General features: G+C 47.1%; 1 protein-coding gene across 5 annotated transcripts in view; it reads left to right on the top strand.

Moving 5' to 3' along the window:
* Window positions 1-13545, top strand: part of KIAA0319 (KIAA0319 ortholog) — a 105306-nt gene that overhangs the window by 75574 nt on the left and 16187 nt on the right. For 4 of the 5 annotated variants that reach the window (XM_019544320.1, XM_019544311.1, XM_019544329.1 and 1 more), the window contains 4 exons: window positions 8981-9129; window positions 9908-10059; window positions 10743-10881; window positions 11824-11983. In XM_019544320.1, coding sequence (XP_019399865.1) covers window positions 8981-9129; window positions 9908-10059; window positions 10743-10881; window positions 11824-11983 — 600 coding nt within the window. Of the gene's footprint in view, window positions 1-8980; window positions 9130-9907; window positions 10060-10742; window positions 10882-11823; window positions 11984-13406; window positions 13533-13545 lie in introns of all 5 variants that reach the window. The other variant, XR_002102819.1, reaches the window with a different exon arrangement.

Below are 13545 nucleotides of genomic sequence, written 5' to 3'. Positions count from 1 at the left end.
GGGCTGCTGCCTGGCTGTCTCTGGCAGCAGGACCAGCATCTACTCCCTGTTGCTGCTCACTCCCAGCTGTCTCCTGTGCTTGCAGGTCCTGTGATAAAACTCACAAGTCTCCCATTGAAAAGCTAACACAGCTAGTGTATCTCCTAAATTCCAGGATATGTTCTCTCCCCACCCCGGGCCCCATTCAACACAGGGAAAACACAGCCTTGTCTTAGAATCAAATATGGGACAACTCCAGCAAGAAGCTGTGGGGAAAAAGTCTGTCTGGCTTAGGGAAGCCCCAGAACTGCTCCTGGCTTGCTCCTGCCATGTGCTGCAGCTAGAAGCTTTGCAGGAATCCCAAGTTGACTAGGGGCAGCAGCACACAGGTTCCTTCTTTCAGTGCCTTCTCCCTTCCTGGCTTCCCCCAATTCCCAGTTTCCCCTGCTGTTTGGGAGAAAATGCTGGAAGGAAGGAAGTGCTCACTGCCACTGCTGTCCCCAGTAAAGACGGCTTCCCTGTACAACTGTTCCCAGCAGGATTGGGCAGGGCAGGGGCAGGTCAGGAGAATCTCTGGGGCTTTCCTTTGCCTAGATCAGCTGAGGACAGCAGTGGAAAGTGTGGGCAGGTGGGGGTGCAAGTGATGGGGGCAGGTGGTGAGGTGGTCGAGACAGGCACAGGCTGGGAGAGGCAGGTAGGGCAAGGGTTGGAGGTCAGAACACTGACCTTCTTCACTCCCAGCAACTCGCCTCCCTATAGTCTGCTGCTCTGCCGCTACTTTCCCCACCACAGTAATGAAAGGGACAAATTTAAGATGATCCCCCAATAATTAGATTCTAGACATGGATAATCATAACAAATTTATAATTTTATGTGTCTAGAATCTAATTATTGGGGGGTCATCTTAAGTTTGAAGTCATCTTTGATTCAGATAAATATGGTAATATACAGCTTCCTTGTCAGCTCCTAGAACTAGACTTCTCAGTGAAACAAGTACATACAAAACAAGTAGTTTCTTCATAAAAAGGACCAGATACTAACCCTTGCAGCTTTCACTCTTATGACTCAGTGGGCACGTCTACATGAGATACGCTAATATGTATTAGCTGAATTTAATGTGCATTAAGTGTGCATGTCTACACGTGCATGCTCATAATGCACATTAAAAATGTTGAATTTGGGTTAATCACATCTAAATATGACACCTAAAAATGCAGGTGCAAATTTAGGCATGATTAGTTAAAGTGCATTGACACACATGTAGATGCTACCTGGTACTAACTTTAGTGCTGGCTCTGCCCAGCCACTAGGGAGCTGGCCTGAGTCCAGTCCCAGGGCTCCTGGTTGGCTGTCTCTCCTCCCTCCCCCAGGGCTGCTGTTTTGTGCAGGAGTCCAGCAGGACCCATGTCCTGCTGCCTCTGCCTGGTCTGTCCCGCTCCGGAGCTGCTGCTTGGCCACAGGGGAATGTTACAAAGGGCTGCAGCTTGCTGCACCCCTTGCGCAGCCCTGAGATGCCCCCAGGGCTGCTGCCTGGCTGTCTCTGGCAGCAGGACCAGCATCTACTCCCTGTTGCTGCTCAGTCCCAGCTGTCTCCTGTGCTTGCAGATCCTGTGATAAAGTGCCTCTGCCATGCAGCTCCCAGTCCCTGGCTGTGGCCCTGTGCTGAGCACTGCTGGCAGCTGTCCAGGGCCAGCTATACAGGGACAGCCACACAGGGGTCCAGAGAACTGGCGCTGTACAACCATGTCACCTCAGCCCTGCCTGCATGTGCACACCTGTGCTAACTGTCAAGGCTCCCAACTGGACCTGGGAGGAGGTGGATGACCTTGGTGCTCTGGGGCTATGCGCAAGTGCAGAGGCAGTGTGCATGGGGCAGGCACTTGAATGCTTACATTTTATGAGGCCCCATTTGGTGGGATGCGGGAGCGAGGGCACTCAGTCGACGTGGCAGTGCTGCATAAAGGTCAAGGTCTTGCAGGCAGAGTGGATGGCCATGGTTGACTTCAATCATCAGTCCAGTCATGCTCTAAAGTTGGTGCCATTTATGCAGCAGTTGACTCACATTTGGGTGCCTCAGAAGACAGGCCTCACCCTGCAAGTGCCACCAGCACAGGCAGTCTGGCTGAGCCCTTGCCTCTCCCTGATGCCTTTGGTGACGCATCACCAGAGATGGGGATCTTGGGCCTTTAGCACCCCGCCCCATTCTTCTCCATGGCTGCTGCATTCACTGGCAGCTTGGGGAGCGTTGCCCAGTAGCTGCCTTACACTTGGAGCAGCCCCAGACGCTGAGGTGACCCCAGCAAACTGACCGTCCAGTCTGCTCTTGAAGATTTCCAGGGTAGGTGATTGCACCACCTCTGGAGGGAGTTTATTCCATAGTCCGGACAGTAACTGTAAAGAAAATTTTCCTAGTGTTAAGTCTGAAATGGTCTTCCAGGAGTTTGTAGCTATTACTCCTGGTTTTCCCCAAGGGTGCCCTGGTGAACAGTTGTTTACTGAGCCCTTGATGTATTCCCCTGATATATAGTGGTAAGCTGCTGCAAAGTCTCCTCTCAGTATTCTCTCTTTTAGGCTGAAGAGACGCAAGTCCCTCAGCTTTTCCTTGTATGGCTTTCCTTGCAAGTCTGTGATCATACAGGTGGCTCTTCTCTGGACTCTGTCAAGCTTTTCCATGTCTTTGTTGAACTGTGGCATCCAGAACTGGATGCAGTACTCCAGCAGCGGTCTCACCAATGCTGAGTAAAGCGGAAGAATTACTTCCTTGGTTTTGCTGGCGATGCATCAGTTGACGCATGCTAGAATTTTGTTTGGCCTACTGGCTACAGCATTGCACTGATGGCTCATGTTCATACTATGATCTGTTGTTACTCCTAGGTCCCTTTCAGTCGTGGTGCTAGTCAGTTTGGCGTCACTGAGCCTGTAAGTAAGTTGGGGATTGTTGACCCCCAGATGGAACACTTTACACTTCTCAGTGTTGAACTTCATCTGGTTCTGATCCACCCAACATGCCAGTGTGTCTAGGTCTGCCTGTATCTGCAGCCTATCCACAAGTGTGACCACGCTCCCCCATAACTTGGTGTTGTCTATGGATTTGGCCAGTGAGCTCTTCACCCACACATCTAAATCATTGATAAAGATGTTGAAAAGCACCAGACCAAGCACAGACCCCTGAGGGACATCACTGGCTACTTTTTGCCAGGACAAAAGAGATCCGTTCATTAGAACTCTCTGGGTCCTACCCCACAGCCAGCTTCCTACCCACCTAACTGTTGAGCAGTTAAGCCCACAATCCATTTTTCCCATGAGAACATCGTGGGGTACCAGATCAAAGGCCTTTTAGAAGTCCAGGTATACAGTGTCAACTTCCTCTCTTATCCAGGTGGTGAGTTACCTGGTCATAGGAGATGAGTTTGGTAAGACAAGACCTGCCTGCAACAAAGCCATGCTGGCTGTCATTCACAATCCAACCTTCTACAAGCATATTGCACATAGACTCCTTGATGAATTCTTCCAGACTTTTCCCTGGGATAGAAGTTAAGCTAATTGGCCTATAGGTGCCTGGGTCTTCCTTCCTCCCCTTCTTGAAGATGGGCACAATGTTGGTCTCTTCCAGTCTTCAGGGACCCTCCCCCAAGTGCCATGAGTTTTGGAAGAGTTTTGCCAGAGGTCCTATGATGACTTCAGCCAGCTTCTTCAGCACTCTTGGATGAAGTTTTCATAGATTCATAGATGCTAGGGTTGGAAGGGACCTCAACAGATCATCGAGGTCGACCCCCCTGCCTAGGCAGGAAAGAGTGCTGGGGTCAGATGACCCCAGCCAGATGCTTATCCAGCCTTCTCTTAAAGACCCCCAAGGTAGGGGAGAGCACCACCTCCCTTGGAAGCCCATTCCGAATTTTGGCCACCCTTACTGCGAAGAAGTTTTTCCTGATATCTAACCTAAATCTGCTCTGTCAGTTTGTGACCGTTCTTTCTTGTTACCCCAAGAGGCACCCTGGTGAACGGAGCATCTTCAATCCCTTGCTGCATCTCTCTAATGAATTTGTAGGCAGCCACAAGATCACCTCTCAGCCTTCTCTTGCGGAGGCTGAAGATGTCCAGGTCCCTCAGTCTCTCCTCATAGGGCTTGTCCTGTAAGCCCCTGACCATATGAGTGGCTCTCCTTTGGATCTTCTTGAGTCTATCAACATCCTTCTTGAAGTATGGCACCCAAAACTGGATGCAATACTCCAACTGTGGTCTGACTAATGCCACATGGAGGGGAAGTATCACTTCCTTGGTCCTATTTGCCATGCATCTGCTGATGCATGATAAAGTGCGGTTAGCTTTGCTGATGATTTCGTCACACTGATGACTCATGTTCATCTTGGAGTCCACTATGACTTTGAGATCCCTTTCCGCTTCTGTGCTGCTGAGAGGGTCACATCCCAGCCAGTAGGTGTGCTGGATATTTTTGTGCCCTAGGTGCAGCACTCTGCACTTGTCCTTGTTGTACTGCATCCTATTGTGTACTGTCCACTTTTCTAACCTGTCCAGGTCTGCCTGCAATTGTTTCCTACCCTCCGGAGTGTGTACTTCACCCCACAATTCAGTATCGTCCACAAACTTGGACAGAGTACACTTCACACCCACGTCCACGTCACTGATGAAGATATTGAAGAGTACAGGTCCAAGGACTGAACACTGGGACCTCGCTACCCACATCCTTCCAGTTCAATACTGACCCATCTACTACTGCTCTCTGGGTGTGACCGCTAAGCCAATTTGCCATCCACTGGACCGTGTAAATATCTACATCACAGCCTCTTAATGGGATGAGATACCATATTGAAGGCCTTGCTAAAATCCAAGAAAACAACATCTACCTCTACTCCTGCATCTAAGTTCATCTGGTCCTGCTGACTTATAAATGTCTAACTTGTCTAACTGATCATGTATCAGCTCAATGTCAACAAAAGAAACATTCCCACCATGCCCATTCTGAACCTTATCTAGTATGATTTTCCACTTAGTCTGGTGAAATACTGAAGCAAAGTAGTCATTCAGGAGTTCAGTTTTCTTCTGAATGTTGGTAACCAGCTGTCCTGAGTTGTTAAGCAATGGCTCCATGCTTCCATTTGTTTTCCTCCTGTTCCCTACATACCTAAAGAAGGACTTCTTATTGTGCTTGATTTCTGTCACTAGTTTAAATTCTGTCATGCCTTAGCCTTTCTAATCTGGTTGTATAGTCCTCCTTGGGGACTGTCCCAAGCTTCCATTGTTTGTATGCCTCTTTCTTCTTTTTCAAGATTAACCATGATTTCCCTATTAAGCTAAGAGGACTCACCAGCCTTTCTGCTATCTTTCCTCTTCATGGGAATGTACTACTTTTGTGCTTTGAGGATTGTGTCTGTGAGGAACAATCACTCTTCATGCACTCCTTTTGCCTTCAGTCCTTGGTCCCACAGTGCTTCCTCTACTGTTACCCTGAGCTTGTTGAAATCTGCATTTTTGAAATCCAAAACTTCATCCCTGCTAGCTGATTTGCCTGCCTTGTGATGGACGGTGAATGTGATGGTTTCATGGTTTTCGTCACACAGGCTACCCTTGAAGTTGTTCACCATATCATCTCCTTTGGCCAAGACCAAGTCTAGGAAAGCGTTACCTTTGGTTGGCCTGTGCACTTCCTGAGTCAGGTAGAGTTCTTCAATACAAGTCAGGAAGCAATGCGACCGATCTGACTTAACCAAATGTTCCTTCCAAGAGATGCCTGGGTAACTGAAGTCACCCATGACGACCATGTCCCATGTGCACACGGCCTTTGCCAGTTCTTGAGAGAACTCCAGATCAAGATTCTCCCCCTAGTTTGGTGGTCTGTAATATACACCTACAGTTAGGTCTCTCTCATCGCAGCCTCCAGTAGTTTGACGCAGAGGGTTTCGAGCTGCTCTTCTTTGGAGGTGATGTCGGCCTCCGAGGAAGTGTACTGCTCATTCACATAGAGAGCTAGACCTCCACCTTTCTTCCCTACTTGGTCCCTTCTGTGCAGGGTGTAGCCCTTTATGGCTGTGTTCCAATTATGTGAGGATCCCCACCATGTAATCCCTACTAGATCACAATGCCCACAGGAGAGTAGGAGGGCTAGCTCCAGCTTGTTTCCCATGCTCCTGGCATTAGCGTATGGGCACCTAAGTCCTCCATTTGAGACCCTTGATTTCTTGTCACATTGAGGTAGAACTATTCCCTCAGCTCTTGAAAGTGTGGATCTCCTAGTGTCCCCAACTTTGGAGCTTTCTTGTGTGCTGGTCCCTGGGCATGCTGCAGTCAGTGTTTCTCTGTCCCTTGGTGATCTTAGTTTAGAGCCCTATCTAGAAGATTGACCATCCTGGCTGAGAACTAGGATTTATGCCTCCATGTGAGGTGGATACTGTCTTATCCCAGGATTCCTCTCTCCCTGAAGTATGCTCTGTGATCAAAGAAACTGAAGCCCTCTTGGTAGCACCGCTTCCAATCATCAGTTCACTTTTTTGATCCTAGGTCTGTGGCCTGAAACCAGGAGCACAGAAGAAAAGACTACCTGTGCCCCCAACCCTTTGAGCCCATCCCCCAGAGCCCTGTAGTCACTCATGACCCAGTCCGGATTACTCCTGGCTGTGTCATTTGTGCCCATGTGGATGAGGAGCATGGGGTCAGAGGGCCGGATGAGCCCAGGGATCCTCTCCACAATGGTCCCATGGAGGCGGCAGACCTCATGAGCTAGGGGGTGTAGATGGCAGATGTTCCCTTGCTGTCCTGCAGGAGGGAGTTACCCATCACCACCACTCTGTCTCCTCTTGGGGGTGGCAGTTCACTGACTACCCATCTCCTTCTCCAGTGCCTCCATCGGAGCCTCCTCATGCATGGTGAAGGGAGCATACCTGTTGTGCAGTGCCAGGGGAGGGACAGCCCTAGCTCTGCGTGTCCTGGAGCCTGAGACAGCCATCGTCCAGGTAGCTCCGGATGGGTCTTTTCGGCTAGCCTTCTTGTTGGCCACCTTCTCCTCTATCTTCTCGTCTTCATTCTTCAGGAGAAGAGCCTGATTGTAGTAGTCATCAATCTCCTGCTTGTGGGCCCTGATGGCATGAAGTCTGCCTACCTGGGCCTGGAGCTTAGTCACCTGGGACTCCGGGGACCTCACTAAGAAGCATACACCACAGGTGGGGGTGAGCTTGCTCCCATTCCCAGTTTCTGGCAGCGGTGCCAGGCAGCCCCTGCAGCCCAGTGCCAGGGGCTCCATCTGGGTGGAGGACTAAAACATGGGTTCCATCTGGGTGGAGGCCTCAGTGGTGCAAGGGAAGGGAACACCAGCTGGGGCTGAGGCAGAAAGCCATGAGGTATGATGGATTCCCACCACTGTATGATAATAGGCTATGTAACTACCTTGGAACTGGCCTGTGAACTGCCTGCAAACTGCTTCCCCAGTTTGCAGTCCCTGTTTGCTGGCTCCCTGGTCACAGCAAGCCAGCTGCAAGGGTGGGCTCAGCTGGCTTCCTCAAGGGCCCAGGCCTGCCTGGCCAACTTACCATGGTTCCAGGACACCTGTGTACAGCTGACCCCCAATCTGAGGCTGGACAGTGCACAGCCCCTGATGCAGAGCATCTTATCTCTGAAATGTTGCAAACACTCACAAAAGGCTTCTGTCTCTTGCCTCTGCAAGGCCAACATCTGGATGCAGGGGAGATCCCACCAGCCCCAGTGGGGTTGCTGCTTTATGGTCACCACCTCCTGCTGCTGGAGCAGTTTGGATGCATCAGCAGTGCACCGGGACTGAACCCTGCTGCTCCAGTGGCTGCTGCTGGTGGTGGTAGAGGCACGGGAGCAGGCCTGGTGGGTGGAGGATGCCACCCAGGTGGAGGCGTGGGACTGGGTACAGTGGAACCATTGGGTTCACATGGGGGCCCTGGAGCGGGAGTGCCTGGAGCAGCTCCATCAGCAGGGGGATGCCAACCACCAGGCCATGGAAACTGTCTTGGCCCTGACAGCCATGTACATGTCCCTTGCTGCCCAGCCCCTGCCCATGGCTTCACAGGGCCTGCTGGCCCACTGCAGGCCCCTGCCTGGCCCTGGGAGGAGGTTCTAGGGTGCCTCCTGCCCACCAGACCCCCTGGCCCACTCCCTAGCTTAGACCTGTTGCCATCTGCCTGGGCCCAGCCCCACCACTGACCCCTGCACCATGGCCAGTAGCAGCACAGGGGCACTATTCATCTCTGGCAGGGGCCAGGCTGGAGCAGCAGGGCACTTGGCACCATGGGCAGGGCCAGGAGCAGCCCTGGCATGGGGAGGCAGAGTAGGCAGGGAGGTAGCTGGTGCATGTTGCCTCTGCACTGGGCTCATGGCTCCTAGGTAAGGAAGGGGCTGGCTAGGGATCAGAGCTTCCAAGATGGCTGCCAAGTGCTGGCAGCTGGGTCTGGTTTCAACATGGCTGCCAAGTGCTGGCAGCCATGTGGCTGGAGCTCCTGCTGGTGGCTGCAGGGGCACATGGCAGGGCTGAAGGGACTTGGGACTAACTTCAGCTCCAAGTATATTAACTTTAGTCCCAAGTCCCTGCATATGTAGATACCTGCCAAAAATCACTTAATGTGCATTAAACTTAGTTGTGCTTATTGCACATGTAGATGTGCCCAGTGGGCACTTTGTTGCTGGTTCTCAGCATATTAGGTTATTGCACAACACTTTTCTGACTATAGCATAGGTGTTCATAAGTGCTGTTGAAATGTTAGAGCAGAGAAGTGGATAGTACTTTCTGCTGTCTTACCGACTTTGATGTATGACCTTGGATTCTTCCACATTCCTTGGTTTAACTCCCTGTAAAACCACTAATTCTGTGGATCAGATTCATGCTTGGTGTAATACCTTTACAGGCAGTGCTTAGATCCTATGTTTTATAAGTATCTTATGCAAGCAAATAGAAAGGATAACTGAGTAACACTGAGGATAGAATATGGCCTATAGTCAAGATTGTTTTCTGGCTATGGTGTTTCAGTGGGCCAAGTACTCTGCAAATGGAAGACACTGACAAAGCAGTGGCGACAGTGACTGGACTACAGATTGGTACCTATCACTTCCGGCTGACAGTGAAAGACCATCAGGGATTAAGCAGCACAGCTACACTCTCTGTTACTGTTAAGGAAGGTAAATTGAGGCACATCTGAGATATAATGTGACTTGCTACTTAATTTGATTGTTTACATTCCAAAAGTAAACTCAGGAAAACCTACAGGATAAGACTACTATTTTAATAAATATGTATTCTTCCTTGTATTACAGCAGTATGTTTATTTACTTACTGTGGTGTTTCTTTTAAATTAACTGTGCATGCAAGCGTGTGTGTATGCTGAAAAAGATTGTTAATTTTGGCATGGATTGTTTTTGATATTATTCTACTCTCAGAATGTTAGTGATACCCTGCTGTGAATGAAAGGGATGCTGAGGAAATTTAGACTCTCAGTGTACCATATTCAAATGAAACCTCACAGTAAACAGATTTACTTATTTTTGTGCAGTATTGTAATAAAGAAACAATGTTTTTGTGTCCCCCCTTCCCACCTTCTCCACAATCCAATCCCAGAGAGTCTTGGGGAATTATAATACCATTTTCCTGATATTCTGTAGAACCAGAATGGGGGGGAGGGGCGAAATTCAGTGTGCATTGCATCCTAGTTTGCAGATGATCAAGTGCAGCACTGATGGCTGTATTTTGGTCTGAGTAGACTGGGAGCAGTTATCCTACACACCTCTGTAAAGACAAGGTTGGTAGTAATCAGTTTTATTGTTGGTAAATCAGATTTAGCTGTTTGGTCAAAATATGGCTACATTCCTGTGAGTTTAGCTGCACTGGTGACATTTGTATTTTATGGGCTTTGAAAGCTAATATCCTCCTAGTTATTTTTTTATTTTTTATTTTTTAAAGAAAACAGTATTCCTCCTCATGCACATGCTGGAGGCAAACACATCCTGGTGCTTCCCAATAACTCTGTTACTTTGGATGGTTCAAAGTCTACAGATGACCAAGGGATTATGTCATATCTGTGGATTCGTGATGGTCAGAGTCCAGCAGCAGGGGTAAGTATTTTAGAAGTCTTCAGTTAAAAAGAAGTCAAATTTTGCCCTCCCTTGCCTATTATGTAACCCTGCTGACTTCAATGTTCCATGCTGGCATATATGTCCAGTGAATTAATTTAGGAATAGGTGTTGCATTGGCTTTTACTTAACTCTGTCAATGATCTAGTATCAGAAATGTCTTTTTTACCCTAGCCCTTTAATCATGTTTGCTGAGTATATTTAGTTAGGAGGACCGAGATGCAAAGGACCCTATATAGAAAGGCTGGTGATATGGTCATGAAACTGTAAAATGTAGTTTATCTGGGGTAAATATAAGCTTATACATCTAGGGAAAAATAATCTGAAATCCAGATGGCCAAAGAGAAGAAGATTCTTGAAATCCAAAGATGGTAATGAATAGTGTGGAAGGATGGCAGACAAATTTGACATGAACTTGCAAGGTGATATACAGACTTTGCATCATAGACCACAGTGATAATCTGCCTCAAATGGACAATGACAACATTGGTACCAGAATGCATGTATGGATCTGAGCTCATCAGTATCAGAAAGGTGGTAATGTGCTTGCAGAAACTGAGGTGGGAGGAGGGGAGGGAAAGCAAAAACAAGTGTCCACTTAGGTTGACATAGCCTATGGTAAAATTAGTCCCAGGAGTATAACCATCTTCTCCCATGTTTTGCAGGATGTGATTCATGGCTCAGACCACAAGCCAGTACTGCAACTAACCAATCTTGTGGAGGGAACATATATCTTCCACTTGAAAGTGACTGATGCTAAAGGAGATTCAGATATTGACACCGCTACTATTGAAGTGCAGCCTGGTATGATAATTAAAAGGTCATCTATAAGTAGTGTGAAATTCCATGTTCTGTTGATGGTTGTGTGAGCAAGATCCTGTCACGTTAAAACTTGTTGGTCTGATTTCTCCACAGCCTTGTGGGGGTGATGCTCAAATTGGATATAAAACACTATCATATTCCTGCCTTTACACCAGTGATACCAGCATTGAGCCACTTTACCCAGATATTAATGGCTGCACCCAGTGAATAGCAGTGGAGAATCATGGCCGTAGGGGTTTTTTAATTGTTTCCTTGCTTGTATTACAAATGTCAGCTTTGTTTACCCTGAAAGATTTCTACAAGTCTAATTGATTTTTTCCCCCCACTATTTATACTGTTTGCTTGTGTTTTTTTTGCATTTTAATCCATTGTGATAATGAAAATAGACAAATGATGACCTCTTTAGTCATTCTCCTTTTAGTCACACGTACTGATTCTTATGTCCAAACTCCACATTTTACCGTTCAGGTGCTTAGAACTGAAATGGAATATTTATTTGTTTAAACAAGTCTTCATTTCTTTTTTTATTTCATTATTTAAAGCCTGGAAACATTCTTCTGTTAGTCTTGTGTTTTTTATAGAATCCTCTTTGGGGACGGATGGTGTTGTGGGGAAGGCGTGAGGTGGGAATTCGATAGATCGTAATATTCTATTTTTGTCTTTGTCACCAATTTTCTTTGTTTTCTGTGGGCAGTTTATTTAGTTTCTGTGACTTGTTTTCTTCCTTGAAGAATCAGAATAATTTCACTAGGTTGCTGCGAGGCCTATAGTGTTTGCCCTTCTATAGTGCTTTACAAGGTATTGTCAGATGCAACCAAGTCTACATTTTTGAGGCAAATTTACTAGATAACTAAGTAGTCCTTTGGATCAATAGTGAAATACCTGCAGGTCTTCAAACAGATAGCATATATTTTGGTTTTTCAGACCCTAAAAAAAATGGTCTGGTGGAGCTTATATTGCAAGTTGGAGTTGGCCAGCTGACTGAACAACAAAAGGACACTCTTGTGAGACAGCTAGCGGTGCTACTGAATGTCTTGGATTCGGACATCAAAGTTCAAAAGATACAAGCCTATTCAGATTTAAGGTACGAAGACAGTGTGATGCTTGGAACTATGAACATGACATGTGGCTCAGTCTCTTCTGCGGCACTCCAAAACAAAAGAGTATATAAAGAATTCTTTAAAAATATAATTATGGCAAAAAGTGCATAGTTGGGGGTCATGAGGCTGTATAAGCATCCAGGTTCAAGTGGCCAGAGAGAGACCCTGAACAGTCACTCAGCAAGATAGTTGTTAAAGGGGTATTGCTTGGGTTAAAGCCTGCTTGTTTGTCTGGACTTTTACACCTTTGGCAGCTGCTTGTGTGTGGCAGAGCAGGGAGTTGAATAGCCACATCTTACCTTTTCCAGGTAGTGCAGTCCAAGAGTGGTTCTGGACTAAGGGTTCTTCCTATGAAAAGTGTAGGCACTGAGGGAAGAAAAGGGAGACTTAGCTTGGTTAAACAGTGGGGTCTTTGAAATTTGCATGTTCTGAAAAGACAAGGAAGTCCAATGCAGCTGCTTCTTGGGATAGGGCAGTCCTGCCTGATCAGCTTTTTGTAGATCTATCTACCATGTTTTCAACTTCTGTGCAAGGAGACTGGGCTTGTACATAATATGTAAAGAAGTACTATGATCGGGTCTAGGCTAAAAATTTGCCTTTGTTGGGGTTGCTAATTTTTCTTAACATTTCTGAACTGAAATTCAGTTATCAGTATGAAATCCCTTTGTCTGGTAGTAGGTTATATCACCTATATTACCTGATGTAAGCTAAATTGGCCAAGCACTTGTTTGCCAGTCTAACGTGTGTCTATATTAGGAGGATTTGCTGTCTTACTTGCAATGTATTGGCCATTTTTGTATACTTGGTTTAAGATATTACTTTGCATCACTGATTTCACTTCCGAAGTGGTAAATTAAGCTGCTGGGCCCTCCAAACCTACTCATACTTTAGTAAAGGGTCAACACTGTTGTTGGCTGGTGTGTCTTACACTGGCCATAATATTATAAGCAGAACCTTTCTTTACAAGCAGTCTTTTTCTGTGTCAGTGTTTTGAGGAGTTGCAGGAATGCAGAGGTATAGCCCAGTCTTCAGAAATTAAAATTTTCTCATAAGCAGTACAAGTTGTGAGTTCAGCTATAAGATGGGGGCCCATAGCATGGGAGATATTTGAGGAAGAGGGGGACCCAAGTGTATTGATTGATTGTAGGGTGGCCATGAGCCATCTGTGGGATGCAGCTGTGAAAAAGCTAATGTAATCTTAAAGTAGATTAGGCAGGATATAGACAACTGAGACAAGGTGTTGGTACCATTCTACAGGGGATTGGTAAAACCCCAATGTACTTACGTGATTTTGTTCAAAGAAGGGCTGTTACACTCATTAAGGGATTGGTAACCTCTTCTTATGATAGGGCAGGGAGTTCTGGCTTAACAGTGTGTGGTGTGAAGTCACATGTTTGTGATCCCCAGATTGAGGTGAAAGCTTGCTCTTGCTGTATAGAAGGAGTTTGGTGATCCCATGCCCTGGGGATTTTGCTGGTTGTCAGTTGGGGCCACGAAAGAATATTTTTCCATCATGAATGCTGCTGGCTTCTGGTAGGTTTTTTTT

This window comes from Crocodylus porosus, unplaced genomic scaffold, assembly GCF_001723895.1.
Source record: "Crocodylus porosus isolate Cpor-Errol unplaced genomic scaffold, CroPor_comp1, whole genome shotgun sequence".
Lineage (NCBI taxonomy): Eukaryota > Metazoa > Chordata > Crocodylia > Crocodylidae > Crocodylus > Crocodylus porosus.
The sequence above is the reverse complement of the archived record's forward strand: the minus strand, read 5'-3'. Positions and strand labels throughout refer to the sequence as shown.